Genomic DNA, 22,203 nt, shown 5'->3' on the forward strand with positions numbered 1-22,203 from the left:
GTGATGATGATATAGAAAGTGGAATTGCTCATATTCATAGATATCTTCTTTTTTTCGTTTTTTATTTCATTGTCGACAAAAAAACAGAAGCCGAAATGACAGATGTAACCCAGAGGAAGTCTGCAATAGATTTCTTTAAGGTCGATTGCAAATTAATGTCAACTAGAAGACATAACAATATGTCTACTCCTTAATTCTAGTTTAAATTTTAATTAAAAATTATAAAAAATATTTTAATAAATCTATTGACCAAATAATAACCATACAGATTTTCTGCATTGAAATAAAATAAATTTACATATAAACGAGTCAAATTAAGGGAGGAAAAGCTGATTAGGTTAAAATTATTTGATTTAGGGTTTGTTTAAGTAGACTTCTCTGTAGACTATTGGTGGTTGACTTTGTTATGCCATCAACTATTAATTCTTGGGCGTTCGGTCAGAACCGAGAGAACCGAACCGATTAAACCAAGATGTTCGGTTTTCGGCAGCATCTGTAAGAGAATCAACAAACCGAACGGTGAAATTAATTTGGTAATTCGATTACCGATTCGGTTTGATTTGACCATGCATAACCGATCAGTTTTAATTAACCAAGTTATATATACCTAATTTTCACTAACCCTAACCCTAATCAGTTTCATTTCTTCCTCTTCGACCTTATGCCTCTCTCCCTATGGCGATAAGAGATTCTAAATCCGACAAATTCTCTGTCTCTCATCAAACAATATGTAAGAGAAAAACAACAACATAAAAACAAAAAATACTTCAAACATCTAGCCATCCTTCTCTTAACTCTCTCTCTTCTCTTTCCTAAAAAACCCTAGCTGCGTTTTTGCCTTACTTCACCACCGTTTAAATGGCAACATCATCAGCTCTCTCTTCACTCTCTTCTCTATTGGATCTCGCATTGCCAAGAAGGTGAAATCGAGAAGCAGTAAAGTTGAACGTGTTGGGGCCAGATCTCTGGTTTACTTAGCCGTCGTTCTGGAATACTTCGCCGTCGAGGTACTAATCCCCTCGCTCTTAGTTCTTTCAATCTTCAGATTCGTAAACCCCATATTTTTAAACGGTTTTGTTGTTTTGGAAATTGGATCTGTCACTTTCAGCTTGTAGTGAGAAACGACGAGGAGCCAAGCAAGTTGTTTGGTGATATGATGATTGCAAAGGTCTGATTTTTGCCTAATTTTGTTCACAGAAATTTCAAAGTTCACAGACATGTGTACGTTCTAGCGTATGGAGAATGTACTGTAAAAAATATTAGGGGTTCTGTTTTTAGAGTTCTCTGTGCACACAAGGTGTTCAACGAATTGACTGAGACAGAAACCAAGAGAATTAAATCTTATTACTTTTTGTTTTTTTTGGTTTTGTAGTGAGGATTAAGGTTCACAAACTGAGGTTTTGCCAAGAAACTTGAAGAGTCAAGTCTTTTATATCTCCAAGGAGAATGCTCGTTTGGCTACTCTTCAGGTGCTCAAGCTTTTACCCTTTTCTAATTCTCAATTATATTACTTGAACTGATGTCAATATTAGGCGATTTAGCTCTTAATGTCACTAGCAATTGGATTTCTTTAGGAAGTGTGAGAGTCTTGTGATATATATTGTTGCCGCTAGTGAGGTTTCCATTTTAAATCCTTTTTAATTTGATTGTATAAATTTTTGATGTTCTCTTGAATGGAATAGGTTGGTGGTCGAAAATACATAGTGTTTACACTACTAGGCTAAAAGATGCAAAAAGACTGACCGATGACATTAAAAAAGCTAATGTGTGAATATGTTGTGTTATACCTTTATTCCAGGTCATTGTTTGTAAATATCTTTGTTCTCATTGTGGTTCTTTACTCACACATCTGATGTTTCATGTTGGCACAACATTTCAAGCATCTATGTAACACTTCCACTTCAGATTCTTTTCATCTTGGCAGAACCTTAGGGTATTGTGGATTGCAAGGATCAGTTCCTGATTTAAGAAGGATACAAGCACAAGTTATCTCTTTCCTCTCTCTTCTCTGTTTTTGTATTTTTGATGCTACATCTATTAATCCTACTTGTCTCTGTTATTTCAGGTTAAGGGTGACAACCGAAGAGCTTGCTGTTACAAGAGGATAAGGGTGACAACCGAAGATCAACCTCTCTATTGCAGATCGCTATTGCAATTATTGAGTCCGGATTCTTCACGTTATTGCAGCCATGATGATAATTAATCGTTTTTGTAATATTTTTTTAATATGCTTTTATATATGTAACTTTAAATTTTATGAAATGAAATAATTTTATGTTTTAAAAAATCTTTCAAATTTTAAACAAACCAAATTATACTTTAACATATTATAATATTGAAAAAAAAATTAAGAACCCAAAATTAGTAAGTCTTGGTTTTTGGAAGATGTTAGTGTAACAGTTCCTATTATGTCAAAACAGGTGGAGAATGGATTCAGAGGTGACAGTTTCTCTTTGATAATAGCCAGAGAGTACATAGAAGAAATAGAGGTGACAGTTTCTCTTTGATAATAGCCAGAGAGTACATAGAAGAAACAACTTAATTACAGTTTTTAGTTTTTATTCTTCAGTCTGTTAATTTCCTTATACTTAATTATAGTTCAGGTTGGTCAACAGTGTCTTACCCTATCTTCACATTCTTCCCACAAAATGTGTTAAAAAGTTTCTTTCTTTTTCACTTTTCCAAATACAAACAAAACCAATAATCGCTTCTTGTAGAGTTGAAAAAGAGATAAGAACGCAAAAAGAAAAGAAAAAAAAGACAATTAAAGATTTTTTCAATTATATAGACTTCACACAGAACTCCAACACGTTGACTTCCAAAATAAGTCTAAATTAATGACCTAACTACCTAAGAAAACCAAAAACTTGATTTCTCCATATGTATAATATATAATCATGTCAAAAACATATAGAAGCAAGTACATAACATATATCAAAGAATACAACAAGAAAATCTTAAAAATTATTCACCAATTTGCAATAAATTGGTTTTCAAATTATGACGACTTCATGTTGATGTCAACATTATAGACATAAACTAGCCTCTATGAATATACTTTCCTTGAAGTCTATTTTATGTGGTCTATTTTTGCAATTACAATTTAATAAAGTAGACACCATATGAAGTATACTAGGATAGTTGACTTCTTTTGTTGTCTTCCTTTGTTAATTTTTTGGTCAGTTTTGCAATTAAAAACATATAACAAAGTAGACTTCTTGGAAAATTTCAACAAGTTAACTTCGATTACAATATACTCTGGTTATTTTTGCAATTGACCAAACCATTGACTTTGAAGTAGACTTCTAGCTAACAAGTAGACTTCATCTATCCGTCAACTAGAAAAAGTAAAGTTCATTGTGGTTAGTTTTACAATTGACCAAGTTTGATTTTCGCCAGTTAAACTACGTACGAAGTCTTCAGGAATGTTGACTTCGTTTGCAGTCTGCCGTGGTCATTTTTGGGGTTGACCAACATTTTAATTTTTTAACTAGTAGACTTCTTTTGCAGTCAACTAATTAATTTTATATCGACAATATTACCGTCAATGCTTTTATATTTTGGTCAACCCCAAAAATAACCACTATAGAAGTCTACTATTTTATTATCCTAAGAAGACTTCGACCGACAGTCATAACTAAAATGTCAAGAATTTGGTCAATTGCAAAAATACACCTTAGTAAACTGCAAACGAAGTATCCGACGGAAAGATTATAATGCAGTCTGAACCATATTTTTTTGTTTTCAAATGAAATTAAGGAGACTGAAATTTCAGTCTACGGGCTCGAAACTCGATAAATTTTTAATTGCAAAATTGACCACATAATAGACTTTACATGATATTCTGACGTTTAGACTAACAAATGAAGTATAATTTCGCAAAAAAATCAAGGAAAATCACGAAATCTACCGGAAAATAACCTTATCGGTAGTTGTTTCGCAATGTCAAGCACCAAGGACATCGTCTTTAGTCACCACGGAAGAAACCCAACACCAATTTAATCACTATCCAAGAATCATGACATATAACAAGATGAATGCACTTGCAAATTTTATTGGATTAAAATGGAGAGGAGATGGAAGAAAATGAAGTTCTCATAGCATTGCGTGTTATTTAAGCTTACAAATTCAGGTTGTTGAAGCTTTAAGAGCTTCAAATATGGTTGTTCATGGTTGTTGGAAAATTGATGGTGGTAGCACAACCGTAAATAAAAGAAGAAGATGAGGATATTGATTTAATAAACATTTTCACAAAAAATTCAAATAAATCAGAAATAATGGCATTTTTGTGAATACAATAAACATAGAAGGATTTAATTGGGAGAAAATGGCAAATGCTGGAGAGAGAAAAAGAGGTGGTTAGTTTTGCAATTGACTCAAGTTAGGGGTCTAATTTTGCAAGCACCCCTTTATTTAACTGATGTCCAACTAGTCAATTATAACATCAGTTAATATAATTGATGCTTAGTTGCTTTATTGATAAATAACTAATTTAAAATAATATCACTTAGTTTTGTGATACCATTTAAGTGATACAATACACTTATGTCTTTTGTAGTGAACATTTTTTCTCCTTTTTCTGTAACTCTCAGGCATAACCCCTAAACAAGCCCTAAAATTAAACCGTAAACATACATGATATTGACTTAAATGTATACAACCCCTAAATAAACCCTAGAATAAATTCTTCATGTACACAGTTAGTAGTGCATGTTCTTTTCACAATTGCTGGATTAGCGGTCAGCGTCTAAAAATACAAGTAACTTGAGATCCAAGTTAGCGGGAGTACACCGGCAACACCGTAAAAGCAGTCGCAGCGACACTTTTTAGTCTTTCCAACAGTCGCTGGAAAAACGAGTGACACCAGCGACAACAAATGAAATGAACAAAGAAAAATAGAGAAGCAAAGAATGAGAAAGAAACCAGCGACTGGAAAAGAGAAAGTCAGTGTAATTTGTTGGTCGCCGGAAGTGTGGAAGCGATCGTGAAAAAAGGACATGGTCCATACATAACTTAGTGATAGGCGTACATGAGGTATATTCAATACAATGATGATTTAATTTATAAACGTATAATTGAAATGTTTTGATGGTATATTTGTAAAATACATGCTGCAAATAAGGTTTTATATGCATAGAAATTATTTCAAATGTGTACGTACATATAAAAATACAGTGTATTACCATGTACATAGTAATACTAATATGAAATTGTCTTCTTCAATAACATAATAAGATTCAAAGTTAAAGAAAAAAATAGAATAATAAATCAAAATTAAAAAATTAATATAGTAAAATGGATCTTAAAAGATAGAAGAAAAAAAGAATTTGAATTTAAATATGAAAACAAAAAGAAATAGAAACTAAAATAATATAATTGTTTTTAATATTTTTTTTGTTTTATAGGAGTCATGTAGCAACTGACTAATATAATATTTTTTCTTTTCCTGATGTGGTTACTGTAGCAACGAGAACTGCCCAGTTGCTTTGCGTGACATCAGTTGGAGGGCATAAATGTCCAAATTGTAATAAACATGAGGTATGAGCTAAAGTAATTAAAAAACATGTCATGTGGCTATAACATCTAATTTTCTTATTTTGTAAACAAACACAGTATGATAAAAAAAAATTAAAAACAAACAGTTCACTAGATTATACATAATGCAAAAACCACAAAATCTAAAATAAATAACAACGAATACAAACCAATGAATCACAAAACCAGACACAAAGAAAAATTTACATAACCAATAAATAGTATACAAAAAAACCAAAACACATCCTAATCTAATACGCGCGGGCAAATGCTAGTTTATTATATAGTACTCTACCAAAAAAAAATGTCATACACTTTCGAAATAATAAAGTAGGGATTAGTTAATTGTTTCTCTAATGAAAAATAATGTGTCACCCAAATGACTGGCTAAATATGATTTTTGGATTTCTTTAATTTTTTTATTTTATTTTTTTGGATGGAAAGCCAAATGCTTACAAACAACCTAAGAGCATATATGGGATATGTTGTTCAATCTCCCAGTGATGTGGTTATTAATCTCCTACATCAAATTCCTTTTTTTTTTTTTAAGATTTAACAATCTTGGGGAAGAACAATGCAACTATGGTCTATGCAATGCATTTGGTGAGTGCTCCTTTTCTGTGCCTTTTCAATGGGAGAACAAAGACCTACCACTATAATATGATCATCATAACCATGATGAGTCTCTTACTCGTAAGAATTAATATATTTAAGTGAGTAGAGGAAGTTGGACTTTTCAGGAAAGAAGTGAGAATCTACGGCTCAATATGTTGTTAAGGCATCATCACCGATGAATCCTTCAAAATTGAAATACTATATTAATTTTATTAATATTTTAATATAATACTATTATTTAATTTAATTAATTAATTTTGTTTTAAATTTGAACAATGAAATATTTACAAATAAGCAAGAGAAAAGCAAAAGTGGGTCTATGAGTGTCTTACTTTATCTGTTGCAAAACACGAAATCTCTCTCTCCTCATCTTTTAAATATTTTTTTGTTTTTTATTAAAAAAGACACACATCGTAATAAGGACCAACGGCCTTGCTCTTAGATAGAAGATTTTAAAGATTCCTATCAATTTTTTTTTTTTCGCAAGAGTTGTTTTGGAATTCTCGGGAAGACATCTTGGATATAGAAGCAAGGGATAATAGGACATGGAACACACTGGAAGTTATGTCTTCCCATTATGAACGTTTTGTATATATAGTATTAATGCAGGGACTAGTACGCCCTCTAATTTTCTTACAGCAGTATGAATAAACGGGTTCTAATACCAACTAATGCAGGAACTAACACGATCAAAAACTCAAGTATATATCATGGATCAATTTATCGAAGTGTGACATCTATTTGCATAAATGATATTTCGCCGTCCTCCAAGCTCTTCTTTTCTCACATGGTGAGAAGAGGAATGTTTATAATGATGTGTTTGACTCGGATGAGATGACGGTTTAGAAGTCTTCTTAATCATATCACCCTAGTTGTAGAGGTTAAGGCGCCGCAATGCTTTTGACAATTGTGATGTGAGTGCATCAGTTGGTTTGCAGAGCTATGATTTCATGTACTTTTGGATGTGGATCTGAAAAGGTTGATGAGCATTAGCCTTACTTTGGTTTGCGGCTTCAAGCAAGAGGGCTACTATTAGAAATTAAAAAATAACATGTTATACTTATACGAAAAAATGTATATGTTTTGTAAGTTGTAACTATTAAACAAAATTGCTGAAATTCTCGTTTGTTCGTTAGACATTTAAATGAAACTTGTTACGTATTTTCTTAAATATCACGTTTGTCATTGTAAACCAAACAAAAACAATACAAAATACTTTTTTAATAATATAGAGCTATCAACTTCCTATCCACTAACGGTTTTACGATTTTTCTATTTGATTTATCCACCATTTAAAAAGCAAGATCATATTATATATTCTGCAGTCGGAAACCAAAGCTCATATAATTTTTACCCGGCTGCGCATGCGCACAGGAAGCATATTGCTACAATTTTACATATATTCACCATGTGAGATATATATTAGTATAACACTAAATTTACTCAACGCAGGAAGCTTAGGAGATCCCAACAAATGTTTTGTTCTGTGACTTAGTATGTTTCACCTTCCATTTTTTCTCATCCTCTCTCAACTCATAACCTAAACACCACTCGAGCTTCTGCGTCTAAGGTCATATATAGCTCACATAGAAAATGGAGAATCCAAGCGTTAATGATCTATCTCAGATCCTCCCTCGCGTTCTTGTCGCAAGAACAAGTTCGTCGATTTCGTTGGTAATATATAGTCCTTTTGATGGATATACTTCGAATGTTCTACGTTTTGTTGTTCCATTTTCCCTTAGACCTTTAAAAAGTTTATGTTTGCTTTTTTTTTTTTTTTTCGGTTTAGGTGAGTACCATCTTGATCTTATTGTCGAGTACGGTGCTGTACCAGTGTCAGTGGCGGATCTAGGGAGAAATTCATATAAGGCACTAGCCATATGTAACTAGTAAAAATGTTCTTTAATAGCAAAAAGGTTGTGGGAAGGTATAGTAAAAAATGAAAAATATTGTATCAAAGGGGAATCGAACCCTTCTCCCAAGTTGTAACATAATTACATAAGACACATTTTTCCAACTGAGCTAAAATTTAGTACGATACATGTATCAATTGAAAATATTTAAGACTTAGTGTAGGGCACGTGCCTTACCTTACTACAACGTAGATCCGCCCCTTTGTACCACGAGTGTCTGGTGTTCACAAGTTGTTAGAGAGCTTCAAACCAATCCATGGAGTTCTACTCTGTGAAGGAGAAGACATCGACCCTTCTCTATATGAGTCCGAATTATCCTCCCTATCACCTCAAGAACTCGACGAGATTAGAAAAACACACGCAAGTGATACAGCTATCGACAAGGAAAAAGGCTCTATTGAGTTTGCCCTAGCAAAGCTCTGCCTAGAACAGAACATTCCTTACTTAGGAATTTGTAGAGGATCACAGGTATTGTATCCTTGTCTTAAAAAGGAGCATAACATTTTAGTTTAAATAATCATAATAAAATAAAATATACAACTAATTTTTCTTGCCACTTAGAATGGTAGAGAACAATATATATATATATATATATATATATATAATCAATGGATAAGACCACCACGGTTGTTTAATTATTCTAATGAAACTTGCATGGAGGTCTTGAATGTTTCTTGTGGTGGGAGTCTTTATCAAGACCTTGAGACAGAGGTCACAAATTACGTCTCTGAGGAAAACAAAAGAAATCACATAGATTATGATGATTATGATGGTTATAGACATGAGGTGAAGATAGTAAAAAACAGTCCTTTGCATAAATGGTTTAAAGATTCCTTAGATGAAGAAAAGATGGAGATCTTGGTCAACAGTTATCACCACCAAGGGGTTAAGAGATTGGCACAAAGGTTCGTGCCAATGGCTTTTGCTCCTGATGGATTGATTGAAGGGTTTTATGACCCTGATATGTACAATCCTGAAGAGGGAAAGTTCCTAGTGGGTTTACAGTTCCATCCAGAGAGGATGAGAAAGAACGGTCTCGAAGAATTTGATTTTCCTGGTTGTCCTGTTGCTTATCAGGTTTGTGATATAGTTATATAAAATTTCTCCAATAACATGCATTAACCGGATCATTGAGTTCATGTTCTTTTGTGGTTGGTTATTGACAGGAATTTTCAAAAGCAGTTATTGCATGCCAAAAGAAGCTGAATAGCTCATTGTTCCTAAGAAATTGGAACTCAATCCAGAAATGGAGAACAAAAGAAAGTTACTTGTCAGTAGCTTCTCGCTTGCGAGGTCTATGTACACTAGATCTTTTTCGATGAGTAACTAATCCATAGAATCAGAACTTGAAGTTGGAGCTGAGTTTCTTGAGGTACATTACACCAAACCGTTATGTATTAACTTAACATTATCTTGATCCATATTATTATTGCAAGGGAGAAAGAGGTTAGGAGTCTTTTTTGGCCTTTCGTATATTTAAGGGCTAAAAGTACGTATTATTTTATTGTCGGCAAGGGTTTATAATTTAATTAAGGGTTCATTTGTTTAAATTTTCATTGGTTTAGCTTCAAATTAAAAACAAAAAAAAAATATTTATTTCTCTGTGATTCTTCTATTCAGCTAAATACATTTTTCATATACAATAAATTAATAATATGAAATTACAATAAATTTTAATTTATTTGGTTTGGTCGAACTATGTGATCTTCCAAAGTCAATGATAGTGTGACTTTGATGACCATAGCTTAACACATGCGTAATTGTTTCTTCGATGTGGACGCAGTAAAATACGGCTCTAAGTGTGAAGCAAGAGATGAGGCTAAAGGAGATGGGAGCGACGATGAGGAACGGTGGATCATTTACTGAAAAGCTTAGGCTTGATGAGGAAAAGCAGAGGAAAGCTATGAACATAATGAAGAAGATGAACGTTGAGAGACTCTCTGAGGTCATCACTTTCTATCAATTGATGGGGAAGATCTCTAGTGAGGTGTTGGAGAGAAAGCTTCATGCCTCAGCCAATGAACTCAACATCACGTCTCAATGACATCAGCTAAAAACTATAATGATGTATTGTTAAATGCTTAAATTTGGTTTTTCAATTTCTTTTTGTGTTTTTACTTTGTGCTTTGGTTCTATTTCTGAATTCTTTGCAAATAAAGAAAACAACAATTTGATTCCTATTTTGGTTTTTTAATGAGCTTTGATTATTAACCTAAGAAGAACTTTAATTCACATTTATTTAAATATTATAATTAATATTTATAAACTTAATAAAATTTTAAAATATTACGAATACGTAAAATTTTAAAAAGTTTAAAATACTATATAGTATGGTTTATAGTAGATGGGTTATAAAGAAGACATGTTGGAATTAATAAAATATCATTAAATTTGTGCTAACACGGGTTAAATCTTCATTTTATTATTTGTTAACATTATTAATATTAGAATATTTGACATATAAAATTAAGCTAATTTAACTAAGATTGTGTAAAATAATTAAATCATTAAGAAAAATGTGACTTAATCATAGCGTATAAATGACTTATTATTATATATTTAGATCCTTATTTTTGTTATAATAATTAAAAATTAAAATAAAATCTCAAACACTAAACAAAGCAAACTAAATATAACAAACAAATGGTCGTAAAATATATTGCGGGTTAAAAAATTAATATAAACATTTAGCTGCACAAACGTCCGGAAAATTTAGTTATTCCTCTATTTGCAAAACATCTAATATTTAACAAACAAATGCAATATAAAATATAAATTATATGCACACGCTGTACCTCGGGTTAAAATCTAGTATATCACCGTAAAATAAGTAGAGACTTAGGAATTGTTTGCTCGAAAAACCAACAAAGAAATAATAATCATATACAGTATGTGAACAAAACTATCCTTTACCTATGGCTCACCATGCTCGATCGTTGGAGACTCATCTATAGACGTGGGCATGTACAGTCAACATATCAGTCAACATAGCTATTAGTGACCAAAAACGTGTGTTTGAGCTGATTGTAAATTTGCAATGGTTGGTGATCCATCAATTCAAATGACTGCAGCATGCATGATTCATGTACCAAATAGTGTTCTCGTAATTATCCGCAGTTTGAACCACTGTGTTTTCGCAATTTTTTTATATAGAAAATTTTCACAATGGTACGTGAGATGTTTTTCAATTTGTATATAGATATAACAGATACATACATCTGTAGAATACACAAAGGTGAAGAAGATAAAGATATTTTATCAGAAGAAAAAAAAAAAAAAAAAAAAAAAAGATATTTTTCAGTTTGTAGCTTAGAGAACAAAAAAACAAAAAGTAGTTCAAAGTAAACTAATAACTGTTCAAAGTCTCCGCTTTTGTCACAACCCTCAATTGGACTTGGTCTCCTAACCCCCTTCACCGTTTGCACCTCATATTTAGGTTTATATTTCTATCTTTATTGGAAAAAAAAAGCACTTCCTCTGTTCATTGATCAAACAAAAATCATGTATGACCCCCTCAATTCTGGTTTGATCTTGTTCTTCCTCTTCTCCTTATTTCACCATCTTCCTTGTGCTTCAAGTAATCAGGATTGGTGTGATGAGAGTCATGAGACTCTGTTTAAGTGTGGGAACATCACTGCTGGTTTCCCCTTCTGGAGCGGGAACCGTCCTAAACACTGCGGTGATCCATCGCTGGAGCTTCACTGCGACAAAAACAACATCACCATTTTAAACATCTTAAATCATGTGTACCAAGTTTTCCATATAGATCAAGCATCTTACACTCTTACACTTGCCAGAGCGGACCTGCAAGGACCATTTTGCTCCTCTGTATTCACCGACGCATCCTTGCCTCCAGAAATTTTTGAGCTTTCGCCAACCTACAAAAACCTCACCGTATTTTACCATTGCAAACCTTTTCTTCATTACAATTTGAGTTATACATGTCTAAAGAAAGGTCAGATCTCAGTGTCTGAAAACCCTGAACGTCCTGAGAGCTGCCATGACAGTTTCACCGTGAACGTTCCTAAGAGTTTCGTTACAATTGAGAAAAATTTGAATATGACAAATTTGGAAAGTGTTTTAAGAAAAGGATTTGAGGTGAAGGTGAAGACCGAGAAAACAACGTGTCAAGAATGTTCACTCCATTCACCACCTGGTAAGTTTCTTATGCATCTCTATCATTTCATATCAATTAATTAGACTTAGCTTAGACATATCAAAACAACTAGTAATCTACTAATCTATGTCTCTACTGCATGAAACGCATGTCCCTAGAGTATAATTATAATTTTTCAAAATCTAATATGATCAAATTGTTTATCAACCTATATTTGGTTTAGGATCGTCGATCAATTTAAAATACTACATCAATGGACTTATGTACCTAATAGTGTTCCCATACTCATCCGCAATTCGAACCTGAGACCTCATCAACTACGTGTGGGACACTTTGGCATAATACCTCATCTAGGCTTCCTCGAAATTTTTAGCGTAGAGAAAAGAACCAAAGATATTTCAAAAGTAAGCTAATACTGACATCCCAAGTCTCCGCTTCTGTCACTATTCAATTCTCACTTGACTTGGTCTTGAGGCCTTTCACAGTTTCCACCTCATCTTTATGCTTATCTGATCACTCTATTTAAAGAACCTCTTCTGCTCTTCTCAACACAAACCAAACCCAGAACACGCACTGTCCATAGATCTCAAACCAAACATGTACAATCTCCCCACTTCTTGTTTGTTCTTTCTCTTATTCTTATTTCACCCTCTTCCTTGTACTTCAAGTAAACAAGACCATGAGTGGTGCGAAGCTCAGTTTCAGTGTGGGAACATAACCGCTGGTTTCCCCTTCTGGGGAAGGAATCGTCACAAAGATTGCGGTCATCCATTGCTGGAGCTTCACTGCCACAAAAACAACACCTCTCTGTTCATCTCAAAAGAAGAATACTATGTTTATCATCTACATCAAAAATCTAACACTCTTAAAATTGCCAGAGCAGAGCTTCTAAGCTCTTTTTGCTCCTCTTTTAACTTGGAAGCATCCTTGCCTCCAGAAACTTTTGAGCTTTCGCCAGCATACAAAAACCTAACCGTTTTCTACCTCTGCTTCTGTCCTACTCATAAACTCTCGAGTTATACATGCCCTGAGATAGGTCCTATCTTATCTTCTGAAAACCCTAAAGACCATCTGACCTGCCTTTCAAGTTGCGCCGTGAACGTTCCTAGGAGTTTCGACACAAAAGAGAAAGAGTTAAATATGACCAATTTGGAAAGTGCTTTAAAAAAAGGATTTGAGGTGAAGGTGCAGATCGATGAGAAGGCGTGTCAAAAATGTTCATCCTCTCATGGAACCTGTAGCTTCCATGAAAACTTTCCATATGAATTTAAATGCATTCCACTCCATCAACCAACTGGTAAGTTTCATATCCATTTTCTTCATTTTATGCTCAAGTAGCGGTTGGTTCTTATGAGCCTAAGTCCTAAGATATATGCAGTATGAGCATGATGGTAAAACTCAAGATACTTATTGAGTTTTCTAACCCTACTCTAACATTAACATATCAAACAAGCAAGTTAGCGATTTTTCTAAAGTGATATATCACTAATCGAATTTTCTTCTTCCACGTCAGTCAGTTTTCGTATTAATACCTTTCTTTTTTTTTTTTAAGTTTCGAAGAGTGCATAAAATGACTAACGTACCTGATACTCTCAAACCTTGGACACTTTGCAAAAGCCAAAAGGCCTATATCAAGATTCATGCACCATATAGCGTTCCCACAATATCCTAATAGAGAGTTTCACAATAGTAAGAGCAGTCTTTCAATTTTTTTTTTTTACTTTGGAAAAAGATACAACAAGTCAACAAAGAATAAAATGTTTTCAAAGTAAACTATTAGAGACATCCCAAGTCTCTCTGCTTTTGTCAGTATCCAACTTGACTAGGTCCTAAGTCTCTTCACCGTACGTTTCCACGACATCTCTCTATGCTTATCTCTCTCTTTATTTAAACCGCTCTTCTCGACACAAACTAAACCCAATAGACACATCGACCACAAAAAAAAAACATGTACCATCTCCCCACTTCTTCTCTAGTCTTGTTCATCCTCTTCTCCTTATTTTTCCCTTTTCCTTGTGATTCAAGTAAACATGAACATGGGTCATGCCAAAATGATAAGTTTCAGTGTGGGGACATTACCGCCGGTTTCCCTTTCTGGGGAGGGGATCGTCACAAACATTGCGGTCATCCATTGCTAGAGCTTCACTGCTATTATAACAACACCACTTCTTTTCTCATCTCAGACCATCTGTACCATGTTCTCCATATAAATCAAACATCCTACACTCTTAGACTTATCAATCCAGACCTGCTGCAAGAGCCTTTTTGCTCCTCTATATTTACCAACGAAACCTTGCCTCTAGATATTCTCAACCTTTCGCAAAACTACAAGAGCGTTACATTCTACCGTTCCCAATATGTTTCTCCTCACCGTTCGAGTTATACATGTTCTGAGATAGGTAAGATCTACGTGTCTGAAAACCCTATATATGATGAGACCTGCCTTCTCACTTTCTCCGTGAAGGTTCCTATGAGTTTCCTTACAAAAGAGAAAGTGTTGGATCTGCAAATTTTGGAAAGTGTTTTAAGAGAAGGATTTGAGGTGAAGGTGAATATCGATGAGAAAGCGTGTCAAAAATGTTCATCCTCTCATGGAATCTGTCGCTACGATAAAACCTTGCCATCTGGAGTTAAATGCAAACCACCAACTGGTAAGTTTCTTGCGCTGGGTTAGCGATTTTATTTTTAATAACCCTGAGATATGCAGTATGAGCATGATGATGAACTCAAGATATTTATTGAGTTTCTTCTTGCTCACAAACTGAAGCCTAAGATCGTAGTCTAACAATTCTTTCTCATCCTGCATACCATATTTTTTAACCCTTTAATTTGACATTTCAAACAGCTAGTAAGCTTATTTCTCTAAGTGATATAGGTTTTGATCTTCCTCTAATAATTTTCACACGTTTAGAGATATCTTACTAGTGAGCTTATAAAGAGATTGTGATCAAGATATAAACTATTGGTTTGAAATTATCCTCCAACTAGGGATGATATATATGATGGCCGGGGTCGTCTATCAACTTAAATAAGTGGCTCTTTCCTCTTTACATATAATGTTCCCACAATTTTTTTCTAAAAAGAGAGTTTCACAATGGTAACATAAGTCTTCGAAAGTTTTAGCTTTTGAGAAAAGAGAAAGCAAAGAATAAAAAGTCTTCCAAAGTAAACTAATAATAACACCCCAAGTCTCCGCTTCAAGCCTCTCTCTTTCTTTATTTCTTTGGTTAAATCATTTCCTTTGCTCTCTCAACATAAACCAAACACAAAAGACACACTGTTCCGCAGATCTCAACAAATCATGTACTATCTCTCAACTTCTTGTCTGTTCTTATTCTTCCTTTTCTCCTTATTTCACTCTCTTCTCTGTGCTTCAAGTGATAAAGAACTTGGGTGGTGCGAAGCTAAGTTTCAGTGTGGGAGTATCACGGCTGGTTTCCCCTTCTCCGGTGGGAATCGTCCCCAAGTTTGCGGTCATCCATTGCTGGAGCTTAACTGCTATAAAAACACTACCTCTTTAATCATCTCAAACCATCTTTACAATGTTCTCCATATAGATCAAACATCTAAGACTCTTAGACTTTCTAGAGCAGAGCTTCAAGGTTCTTTTTGCAACGCTACTTTCACAGCCACCACAACTTTGCCTCCCGAAATCTTTGAGCTCTCGTCAACCTACAAGAGCCTCAATGTTTTCTACCTCTGCGACACTAAGCTTTCTTACCAATCCTGTTATACTTGTCCTGGTAGAGGCCCTGTCTCGGTCTCTCAAAACCTTGATTATCATAAGTCCTGTCAAGGCATTTTCACGATTAACGTTCCTAAGAGCTTCCTTCCAGAAGAAAAAGAGTTGAGTTTGGCACATTTGGAAAGTACTTTACGCCAAGGGTTTGAGGTGAAGTTGAAGATTGATGATAAAGTTTGTCATGAAAAATGTTCATCCTCTGGTGGAACTTGCGGCTTCGAAAATACCACACAGATTTGCTGCAAGGAAGCCTCATCCTCAAGTTGCTATAAACTCCATACACCTGATGGTAAGTTTCTTATACATCATCATCGTTTTAATAGCCGTCTTAGTATTTTTTTTGCTTATAGATGAGGAGTTCTAGGCCGAAACAGGTATATCTCCCATCGGGGTTCCAATAGACCCCTCCCAAGAGCAACACAACCTTTAGCAAAATCTACATTACACCACTACCCCCAAAACCCACTCTATTAAATGGTCCTATAATCATTTATTTGAATCTTCTTCTATCTCAAACAAATTAGCATTTAACTTAGCAGTCAAGCTCTCTTACACTTTTTCTTCTTCCATTTAGTAAACGCTCTTTGCCTTATCCCACACTCCATTTTTTTCTTCCCCACAATATCCCTTTTTTTTTTTTGTGACAATACTCACAATATCTTTAAATTCTCTAGAACTGATAAGAAACCAATGGACCAAACTAGGACATGATTTGTGCGCTGGTCAATTTATGTGAAAAAAAGGGTCCTACTTTTATGATATTCTTTTTTCCCATAGGTTCTTTCTGAGAAAATTCCAAACACCTGACTTTGAAAGTCGTCGTAACAGAAAAAAAACAAAAGAGTAAAAAACTTAAAAATAAAAGATGAAGAAGAGTCCAAAGTAGGAACTCGTTTTATATTCTATAAAAAACAATGATAAAAAACTCTTTTTCAATCACACTATTCGCATTATCGTTTACCAATATAAATATTAGTACCATTCAAAGTCGTCGTCGTAAGCCACCTAATTCCAAAAGAAACTTCGATTTGAAAATATATATAAAATTCCAGATAGAAAACATTAAATGAAAATATTTAAGTGAAGGTTGGTCGAAAAAAGACCAAACAAACATGTGTTCCTTTTAGTTCAAGTCTTACAAAAAAAACCAAGACATATTCCCAATTGCTTCATCTCTTCGTCTTCTTCTCCTTCATCTTCACCATTTTCTTTATTCACCTGCAAGTCTGCAACACAATGATCAACTTGTCTCTTTCCCTATCAAAATCTATAGCCTATAGCTTCATATGGATGCTCTTTGTCATCCTCCCATCTTATGTCTTCTCAGCTGAGCAGCATCACGTACTCTGCAGTCCCTCTTTTAGTTGTGGCAATCAGAGCGGTCTCTTGTACCCTTTCTGGATTCCTGGCAGAAAAGATTGCGGTCACCCCGACTTCGAGCTCGACTGTAGCGGAGGATTTCCAGAGCTTAGCATTTCCTCTGTAAAATTCCAAATCCTAGCGGCGAACTATGACTCTGGTATCATAAAACTCGCCAGATCCGATTATAGCGATGATCCATGTTCCCAAGATTCTTTAAAGATTTCTTTCAACGAAACGGTTCTTCCAATTGCTCCTACCACCGACTGGCTGACCGTTTATTACGACTGCAACCAAGATTTTTCAGCATTTGTTTCTACTTATGTGAAAGAGCTTGATTGTGGGAATGATGATAGCAAAAATTACTACGTGACGAGAAACCTAGTGTCCACTCTACTTGAAGGGTATAGTCCGGTTTTCATAGACTTTAGGAGATCTTGCAGTATAAACGTCAATACCCCCGCATCTAGAACCGCACTGAACACACTCGAGAGTAGTCCAAGTAGAGATAATCTAAATAAGGCTATTGAAGAGAGTTTCGAGGTTGGAGTTAACTTAGATTGTAAGAAGTGCAGAGACTCTGGGGGTGCTTGTGGATATAATCACCAACTTAAAACAAGTGGGTTTGTCTGTTATTGTATAGATGATCAGCCAGGTAACGGTGTTTGCGGTTCTACAAACAAGGGTAAGATTATCTTGCCTACTTATTCTAATTTCCTAATGGTTGTTCCTCAAGAACCACCACTTTTCCCTTCTTTAAATCTCCCTACCAACCCACAAACCTTTTGACTAGATCATCTACAAAACATCGTTACAGTTTCTGATAAAGTATATACAGAAGAAAGAAACTCAAGTTTTTTTTTTTTCATTTATAGCTCTGTATTTAGTTCCAAGTCCAACTAACCTTTTTTCTGGCGCCATTCCATTTTTGATGCAGATGGCAAGAAGTCTACTAAAGCAAATACAGGTGCTTCTTTTTTTTCATGTTCTTTCGCAACAACTGATTTGATTAACATAGGCAACATCACAGACTTATTACGATTTCCTTTTTTTTTATCCTTCTCTAGGTATTATTGCAGCTGCTGTTTCTATATCGGGGGTGCTTCTACTAGTCGTCGCATGTGTGTTCTTACTCATCAGACGGAGAAGAAAGACACAAGAAGCTCAGTACACAAGCAAGGACTTGCCAACAACATCTTACTCAAGTAGAGAAACATCAAGAAATCCAACTTCCACAACAATCTCCTCTAGTAGCAATCACTCTTATCTTCCTTCAATGTCAATCTCTAACCTTCCAAACGGAAGCGACTACTACGGAGTTCAAGTCTTCAGCTACGAAGAACTTGAAGAAGCAACTGAGAATTTCTCTAGAGAGCTCGGAGATGGTGGCTTCGGTACAGTCTACTACGGCATGTTGAAAGACGGACGAGCAGTAGCAGTGAAACGCCTCTACGAAAGATCGCTAAAACGCGTAGAACAGTTCAAGAACGAGATCGAAATCTTGAAAAGGATAAAACATCAGAATCTAGTGATACTCTACGGATGCACATCAAGACACAGCAGAGAGCTTCTACTAGTCTACGAGTACATCTCAAACGGAACTCTAGCTGAACATCTACACGGCGACCGCGCAGAAGCTCGTCCTCTTAGCTGGTCAACCCGATTAAACGTGGCGATCGAAACCGCAAACGCGTTATCTTTCCTCCACAAATCAGGTTAAAAAAAAAAAACAACATCTAACATCCGAAAACTCGTAAATACATTTGCAAATTTCTCACAATCTCTGTGTTTGTTTATATAGAAATCATACACAGAGACGTCAAAACTACTAACATACTCCTAGAAGATAACTACCAAGTCAAAGTTGCCGATTTCGGACTTTCGAGATTATTTCCAATGGATCAAACACATATCTCAACCGCACCACAAGGCACACCAGGCTATGTAGATCCAGAGTATTACCAATGTTACAGATTAAACGAGAAGAGCGACGTGTACAGCTTCGGAGTAGTACTAACCGAACTAATCTCATCGAAAGAAGCGGTGGACATAACTCGACACCGTCACGATATCAACCTCGCGAACATGGCCGTATCCAAAATCCAGAACAACGCGTTGCACGAGCTCGTGGATCCGAGTTTAGGGTTTGAGAAGGATTTAGATGTGAGGAGGAAGATGATGTCTGTGGCGGAGCTGGCGTTCCGGTGTTTGCAACAGGAGAGAGAGGTTAGACCTTCGATGGATGAGATTGTGGAGATTTTGAAAGGGATTAAGGATGGGGAGAAGCGTGTGGGGGTCGTTGAGTCGCCGGATGTTGTGGATATTGAACATGGTGGTGGTGGTGATGATGTTGGGTTGTTGAGAAATAGTGTTCCGCCGCCGATTTCGCCGGAGACTGATAAGTGGACGAGTAGTTCTGATACGGCGGCGAGTTTGTAATTAGGGAATCGTCCGTGAACTGTAAGTGTTTTTTTTTTTTAAATAATTATTATTGTTTTCGTTTTTTGGACGAGAGAGGCTGTATTAAGAAATGGACCTATTTGTTCTATTTCTGTGATAACGTTTTTTTTTGGTTACAAACTAAAATGACATTACTATTTCTAGAGATGTACATTCCTATAATCTTCATATTCTTATAGCTGTTATAGGCTTATAGCAAAATTAGAAATTTGACTAATGTTAATGGATTAATACACATTCTATTTTTAAGATGGATAACAAACAAGTTTTCCTTTTCTTTTTTTTTTACTAAGTGCACCACTACGAAATATACATTACAAATAATAAATAAAAAACAATTTAATCTACAAACAGATTTATTTGCTCCAACAACAACAACCATTGGAACCCTAAACCTATACACACTAACAAAATTAGATTGAAATGGTAAAATATTTACAGTAACTAGAAACTTTTTTTTTTTTTGTCAGCATAAAACAAGATTGACTCAAAGTAATTAGAAACTCAACCCACCATTTTCTTTTTCTCTTAAAATTTGTAGATTTGAAAAAAGTAAAACGTATGGATTCATTTATTAAGTTTTTGAGTATACATATGTTGTAAAAAAGAATTTCATCCATCTTTTTATGTTTCAAATAGGTTTTGAATCTAGCTTGTATCTAAGGGATTTGATGTTAATTTTTTTTTTTTCAACATATATTTTTCTGTTATCTCTTTGGTCCTTTATTGAAAAAAAATCAGCCCCATTAATTTTATTTTAATATATAAATACAAAAAAGAAGATCGCTGGCATATTAAATAATAATTATCATATCAATATCCCAAAAAAAAAAAAAGTAACACTCATTCTAACTGCCACGTGTAACCTATCTTCTTCAAGAATGGTGCTGATCCTAGTCACCCTTATTCCCTTTACCTCCACTACGAGTACTCATACTCACTCACACGAAGCAACGAATCGAATCCAAAAAACACTAAACCAATCCAAATGATCAACACAGAGATCGAATCACAAATATGTCTCTGCAAAAATTCAAGCTTCTCGCTACTCAATGCAGCACCGTCGCGGAGAGTCCAACGCGTAGTCCAGTCATCCACCTCCGCCGCCGTAAAACGCTGCGTTTGTTACTCACCCGATCATCATCAGATCGGTGGCGGTTACCTGAGATCCAAAACAACTTAGAAGAATCGAATAAATCGGATAAGAGAGGTAAGATCCGATCTCGAAGGAAGCTGAGAGAGCTTTTTGTTTCGTCGCCTCCGTTTGAGGAAAGTGTCGGCGGCGGCGGTGGAGGCGATAAGGGGAAGAAGAAGATGGAGGTGGAGATGGAGAGGGATGATGTAACGGTTAACGGCGTTGATAATACTAACGGAGGTTTTGGTGGAGAAGAGATAACGGCGGCTCGGAGTGTGGGCTTTAACGGGTCTGTTAGGAGGCCCATGTCGTCTGTTACACTTCGATGTAGGTTACTTCGACGATCTTGGCGTCCAGTTCTTGTAACTATTCCTGAACAGTAAACTCTTGAAACAAAATAAACTTATTTAACATCTTTCATCGGTTGTTTATATTTTCTTCCCAATTCGTTTGTCTAGGTGTTAGACTGTTAGGTCTTATTATTATTGCAAGTTTTTCGTGAAAAATTGCAATAATAATTTTGTGGTTTGATGAGGATATTGACAAGTGTGAACAAGTAAAGTATTCTGAATTTGGTCACACAATAAGAGTTTATGACAATTTGTTTTCATTTAAAGAAGTGGCCTACAAATGTTTTCACAACGTTGTCTCGATCAATAAATGAATACATACGTTAACTAGATTACAAATATAAAAAGGGAAATATGTGAAATTTTAACTTGTTTTCAAATATTAAGTCTGTGGAGTATTTAATGTGATTTTTTAAACGGATTCAAAGTTCACTCACTCTTTCCCACAATACATAAAATTTTGGTGTATAACTTTTTGTTGTTATATTTTGTTTTTGTAAATTATAAAAATCATTTATCTTTTCTATTATTTATAAAAAATACATAAAAACAAAAAATATCATTTTTAGGAAAAAAAAAATATTTTTGAGTATTTTTTCTGGACAATACCGGTCAGCATTGGTCAACGCCGGATTCTGGCCAACCAACCACCGGAGTTAAATGTTTATGGTGTTGTACACATAAACCTATGTTTATTTATGGATGTCGTTATGTGATTGACAATAGTTGATGTAGTTAATAAGATATTTATATTGTTTGTATGTGTAGTCATGTGTTGGTGTATAGTTCAAGTAGCTGACAATAATTTTTCCGAATTTGGTCATACAATACGAGAGAGTTTATGAATTTTTGTTTTCATTTAAAGAATTGGCCTACAACGTTATAAATGATTACATAAGTTAATTGGATTACAAAAATTTAAAAAGAATATGTTAAATTTTAACTTGTTTTCAAATATTAATTTTATATTTTATGTG

The 22,203-nt window shown here is 34.7% G+C and overlaps 2 protein-coding genes, 1 long non-coding RNA gene and 1 pseudogene across 11 annotated transcripts; all 4 read left to right on the forward strand.

Moving 5' to 3' along the window:
• The first annotated feature begins 629 nt into the window (after positions 1–629).
• On the forward strand, positions 630–2,325 carry LOC104750467 (uncharacterized). Of its 4 annotated transcripts, XR_015583736.1 has the most exons (6): positions 631–1,007; positions 1,109–1,168; positions 1,373–1,469; positions 1,683–1,798; positions 1,906–1,985; positions 2,066–2,325. It is a non-coding gene; the product is annotated as an uncharacterized LOC104750467 (long non-coding RNA). The 4 variants fall into 4 exon arrangements; XR_015583734.1 differs by lacking the exon at positions 1,683–1,798 and having other exon boundaries at positions 630–1,007; XR_015583735.1 differs by lacking the exon at positions 1,683–1,798 and having other exon boundaries at positions 1,925–1,985.
• A 6,392-nt stretch (positions 2,326–8,717) lies between these two features.
• LOC104750468 (putative glutamine amidotransferase GAT1_2.1 pseudogene) lies at positions 8,718–9,976 on the forward strand (annotated as a pseudogene). Its single transcript, XR_015585021.1, has 3 exons — positions 8,718–9,140; positions 9,230–9,435; positions 9,847–9,976. The product of XR_015585021.1 is annotated as a putative glutamine amidotransferase GAT1_2.1 pseudogene (transcript).
• On the forward strand, positions 9,812–19,886 carry LOC104750469 (LEAF RUST 10 DISEASE-RESISTANCE LOCUS RECEPTOR-LIKE PROTEIN KINASE-like 1.4). 5 transcript variants are annotated; one of them, XM_087492386.1, is made up of 8 exons: positions 9,812–10,050; positions 12,886–13,477; positions 14,283–14,831; positions 15,585–16,211; positions 17,250–17,966; positions 18,219–18,248; positions 18,349–18,996; positions 19,083–19,886. In XM_087492386.1, the coding sequence occupies exons 1-8, from the start codon at positions 9,877–9,879 to the stop codon at positions 19,718–19,720; spliced, it is 3,975 nt and encodes a 1,324-aa protein (XP_087348512.1). In that variant the 5' UTR covers positions 9,812–9,876; the 3' UTR covers positions 19,721–19,886. The 5 variants fall into 5 exon arrangements, with proteins under 5 accessions (XP_087348512.1, XP_010470566.1, XP_019094033.2 ...); XM_087492384.1 differs by lacking the exons at positions 9,812–10,050; positions 17,250–17,966 and having other exon boundaries at positions 12,731–13,477; positions 14,645–16,211; XM_010472264.3 differs by lacking the exons at positions 9,812–10,050; positions 12,886–13,477; positions 14,283–14,831; positions 15,585–16,211; positions 17,250–17,966 and adding an exon at positions 11,503–12,219.
• Positions 19,887–20,643: 757 nt separating this feature from the next.
• LOC104750472 (uncharacterized) lies at positions 20,644–21,291 on the forward strand. Its single transcript, XM_010472267.3, has one exon. The coding sequence runs from the start codon at positions 20,759–20,761 to the stop codon at positions 21,257–21,259; it is 501 nt and encodes a 166-aa protein (XP_010470569.2). The 5' UTR covers positions 20,644–20,758; the 3' UTR covers positions 21,260–21,291.
• The last annotated feature ends 912 nt before the right edge of the window (positions 21,292–22,203 follow it).

This window comes from Camelina sativa, chromosome 16 (assembly GCF_030686135.1).
Source record: "Camelina sativa cultivar CO46 ecotype springtype chromosome 16, ASM3068613v1".
Taxonomy (NCBI): Eukaryota; Viridiplantae; Streptophyta; class Magnoliopsida; order Brassicales; family Brassicaceae; genus Camelina; species Camelina sativa.